General features: G+C 28.7%; 1 protein-coding gene across 1 annotated transcript; it reads left to right on the top strand.

Moving 5' to 3' along the window:
* Positions 1 to 2,095: 2,095 nt before the first annotated feature.
* Positions 2,096 to 3,146, top strand: LOC119676629 (tyrosine-protein phosphatase vhp-1-like; the record flags this gene model as incomplete). Its single annotated transcript, XM_038087877.1, has 1 exon — positions 2,096 to 3,146. A coding segment is annotated over one exon (750 nt), but the record flags the coding sequence as incomplete, so codon positions are not given.
* Positions 3,147 to 4,816: the final 1,670 nt, after the last annotated feature.

Genomic DNA, 4,816 nt, shown 5'->3' with positions numbered 1-4,816 from the left:
TGTCAACTTCAATTGAGTTTCATATGCTGAGCACACTATGTGGTCGATTGATTACTCGTTAATCACAATAACGACAAAACATAAGTGTTTAATTGCAATTTTACCAATATCTTATGTTGATGTTAATAAATTAACACTTGTAAGAAAAGGCAATTAAAATGCAACAACAAAAAACAGATGAATATTCTAAATAAGAAAAAATTGCATTCATTAGTTGCTACTAAATAAGTAAATAAATATCACATAATCAATATTCAGTATTCAATATTTAATATTTCACTAACTAAAACACTTAATGTAATTATGTTATCTATCGTTGCTCTTTATCAACAATATTAAATGTCATTTGTAGGGTATCTCAAGCAGTCTGCATGATTACATTGCAAACAGAACGCTCACTTGTCAATAAAGTACAGTATGAGTCATCGTCAACAAAATATTGACAATACAGTGCTAAACAACAGCAACGTCGGCGTTGAGTGTTGAACGTTGAGCGTTGAGCGTACGACATCATCATCATTAGCACCACCATCAGCGCACACGAATATAAAAATTGATTGTCGCAATTCCAATTTCAATCCAACCCAACGGAAAGGCAATCCAGAATCGTCGTCTTATATCATAGCTGGCAGCTAGCAGAGTATCGTTTTGTATGAATGGCATTTGGTTGGTTCTGCTCTGTTGATTTTTTATTCAATTACGAGTATTACGAGTATTTATGTAAGCTCAGTTGTGCAAATTAAAAAATCTAAAACTGAAATCAATCAATCGATTTGTATGTCATGCAAATTTTTGTATATATTTTGGTACAAAAATAAGATAACGATCTATTAGAGAAAATATTGATATAAAAAAATGTAATTCAAAGTTATTCACATCTCAGTTTGGTTAAAATCCAAGAAAAAAAAAGATCTATTGGAAGCATAGTTGAAGTCAAAAAATATTCTATTGAGAATAAGTAAATTCACTGTGATAAGCCTTTTAGATTTTATAGAATCGAGAAGCAGGTGTAGCAGAACTCAAAAACTCACAGCTATAAACAACGCCGAAAGCCGATGAAAAAGATCTATAGCTATAACATTCGATTGAAGTTAAGTTTAACTCAGTATTTTAAAACACAACCTTTCAAATCCGTTTGAGATCCTCCATTGAAGTTCCTCCCCTATCACCTTATTCGAAAACATGTGTGTTTTTAATTTAAGATTCAAACTTATGAAGATTTTTAGGTTTTATAGAGATAACATTCAACAACAGCTCTATCAGAAAACAATTCTTTTTAAAGTCGAACATAAATCCCTTAGACTTCTCTGAAATCAAAACTTTCATAAAATCAAATCTCTAAACATTTACTCTTAGTTGGTAACTAATCAATATAAACTTATTGGAATACTATTCAATAATGTAAATATGTTTAAACCGGTTTATAATGATTATATGGTTTTAAACTTTCGTATAGTCTAAATAGATTTTTATTCAAAGCAAAGCCTCTCTAAAAGCTGTTTGTTTTAATTTAATATCACTCATTGCCGAAATCGGTTTTAAGAAATCTTAAAAAAATAGTCAAAACCTTTGGTTTATCTTTAAATAATACTCAAATAAATATTAACATAAGTTCGAACTGATATGAGACCATCAAAGCACAATTTAATTGGAGATAGAAACCTTTTCTTTAACATTCACAATGTTTTAAAGGATGTATACTCTTCTTTCAAATGTCTGAATAAAAACTTTATTCTTAATAATTACTCTCTTTTCGTATGTCCACTTGTCACTTTATCTCTAACTTAATAAAAACCTTATCCTTAACACCAACACCAACCAGCATAAGTACTATCTTTATAAAATTATACTATATAAATAATATCACTTTCCAAAAAAATATCATCAAAAATACCATATTCCAAAAAGGATAGCTCCTCTCAGTTATCTGTAATTTAGGCCAGTATACAGTTGTTTTCTATACTTATAATTACTTTGATTTTACTATATCTCTGACTAGTTTTATGGGAATGTTTTATATCTTCGCTATTATTTAGAAATTTAACTAGAAAATCCACTTAACATTAACTAATCGATTATTTTCTTTTTTCTTTTTTTTGCAGAAGATGCACGCAAGACAGGTTCCCGTGTATTACTGCATTGTCATGCTGGTATCTCACGTAGTGCTACCATCGCTATCGCCTACGTTATGCAGTACAAATCGTTATCACTACTTGAGGCATATAAACTGGTTAAAGTGGCACGACCAATCATATCACCAAATCTTAATTTCATGGGTCAACTTTTAGAATTGGAACAGAATTTAAGATTAAGCGGTGTGTTAGCACCACTTTCGCCTGCTGCAGTCTCACCAGCAATTATATCTAGTCATGTTTTAGATGAAGACGAAATAAGAAAATCGAAATCAGATAGTGAAGCTATGGATGAAGATTGCTATGCAGAAACAGAAGAAGAGAACAGTAATAGCGGTAGCAGTAATTGCTCGTCACGGCTAACATCACCGCCTATTACACCTGAAGATGAAACACCCTGCACCTCAGCAGCAGCTGCAGCAGCTTGTTCACCATCGTCATCATCTGCATGTTCCTCAACGTCGTCGTCGTCATCGTCGTTTCTCAGTACCAGTCGTTTATCGAGATTTAAACGCAACTCACCTGCCAAACTCAGATTAAATCTAGAATCGACTTTCGCACCAATACCCAAATCGTTATCCTGCATATCAATACACAACACAAGCATTAGCCCACAAAGTCGGGATGCGCCCATTGGCACTCCAAGCTGTGAAACAACGACTATACCCACATTGATGGATCACGAAAATAATATCGTTGCTGCTACACAATAAAAAAAAAAACAACAACAACAATAACACATTTATACAAATTCAAAGTTAAAAATTGCTGTGAATATTTTTATTAGAGATTTTTTATTAACGAGAATTAATAGTGTGGCATAAATATATACTAGAACTATTACTTATATAGATTATATGTATGCATATGCGTAATTTTTAACTTTTTATATATACATATATAGGGTATATATGTACGACATGATGTACGCTGATTTCAAATTGTAGGGTACTTTAAAAACCTAAAGGCCGCAAAATTTTTATCTACAAAAAATGAAAATTATTAATTACAAAAACAAACAATTATAATTCTAAATTTTGATGATTAAAATTTTTTAATAATAGTGAATTTTTGAAAAGTTATAAAAAAATTGTAAATTAATTTTTAACTTACAAAAAATTGAACAGCAACAATAAAAATGCTTATTAATTTATTTATATATATTGACATATGATGTATGTATATATGTACTTTGTTTTGTTAAAACTCACTTATACAAGCTACATAGCTTATTATTTTTTTTTAATCTTATAAACAATTAACAAAATTAACCAAAAATAATTTTGTGCTTGTTAATATTTTTAAACAAAACAAAAAGAAAAACAAAAAAACAAATACTAAAATTTTGACCCAAAAAAAAGTGTAATTTTACATTATATGATGGAGCACATATATATTTTGTTAAATTAAATATATATACCACTAATTTCGTTCGTATTTAGGTTAATAAAATAAACTATAAAAATGTATCTATATATAAAACCTTTCCCATTATACCTCTGTTCTCCCACCACTCTACCATAGCGCCTATATATATCTATCCTATATATAAAATAATAATTTATTTATATTGTTACATATATGTATATTGAATGTGATATATATGCCAGTATATTTATCCGGTATATATACATATTTTGTCTGTTCTTATTACATCGAAACTGTTTTAAGTTTTATTTATTTGCAATTAATTTTTGTTATTGTAAAATTCTTATTTATTTTTAATAAATATCACATCACATAAGCAGCAACAAAAACGTTAAAAGCTACAACAAATTGAGAAGGTTTTTTAGCATCTATTTTATTTATAAAATTATTCTACTATTTACAAATATCCAATAATTGTTTAAACAAGTATACTTAGTTTATAAAATGTAAATAATTTATTGTAAGCCGCAGTTAAAAACAAAACAAAACAAAACAAAAAAATAAAACTACATGAGTATGTAAATTTAGTATTTAAGTGGAGATTTTAAATGAGACAATGTGTGAAGTTTCTAATAAGAGTCAACAACAACAACAAAGTTTTATGAATATTAAAAATATACAACAAAACTAAATTCAAAAAGGATCATTTTTGAAACTCAAAAATTATTTGTGTTTTATTTTATAATATAAAATATATTATTTTCTAATATCTAATATAAGATCTGAGATCAATTATTGCTTAGTCTGATGAAGTGATAAACAATAATCCAGTCAAGGCGTAGAGAGGGGTTTTGAAGATACCTCGCAATTAATAGAGAATAAAAGTGCTCAAGTCACTGACTTAACTAGCTTCAACATAATAATATGGTATATAATCAATCATATATAATACGCATAAGAACGATTGATGACTGGATTCATCATCGAAAAGAACAAAATTACAGTGGAACCTATGGCATGTATTGTGCAAAGTAATATATCTAGATAGGTAGAGAGATATTGATAAATAGAACTAGTAAGCTAAGATCACACATCAACCAAGTAGATTCGTAGCAGTATCATATTAAAGTTATTGTTATCGTTATCCGAAGTGACTTACTGGCATTATATCTTTCGACAGGAGTAGACGGTACGGACTATTGTTAATCACATTCTCCATAAAACAAAATAATAAAAAAATAATAGTGAAATATGAAGTAAAATAATTTTTATTTGCATCCCAGACAAAAGAACAGAGTAGCCTAACAAAAAATAAA

The sequence above is a fragment of the Teleopsis dalmanni genome, chromosome 2 (assembly GCF_002237135.1).
Source record: "Teleopsis dalmanni isolate 2A chromosome 2, ASM223713v2, whole genome shotgun sequence".
In the NCBI taxonomy this organism is placed as follows: domain Eukaryota; kingdom Metazoa; phylum Arthropoda; class Insecta; order Diptera; family Diopsidae; genus Teleopsis; species Teleopsis dalmanni.
The sequence above is the reverse complement of the archived record's forward strand: the minus strand, read 5'-3'. Positions and strand labels throughout refer to the sequence as shown.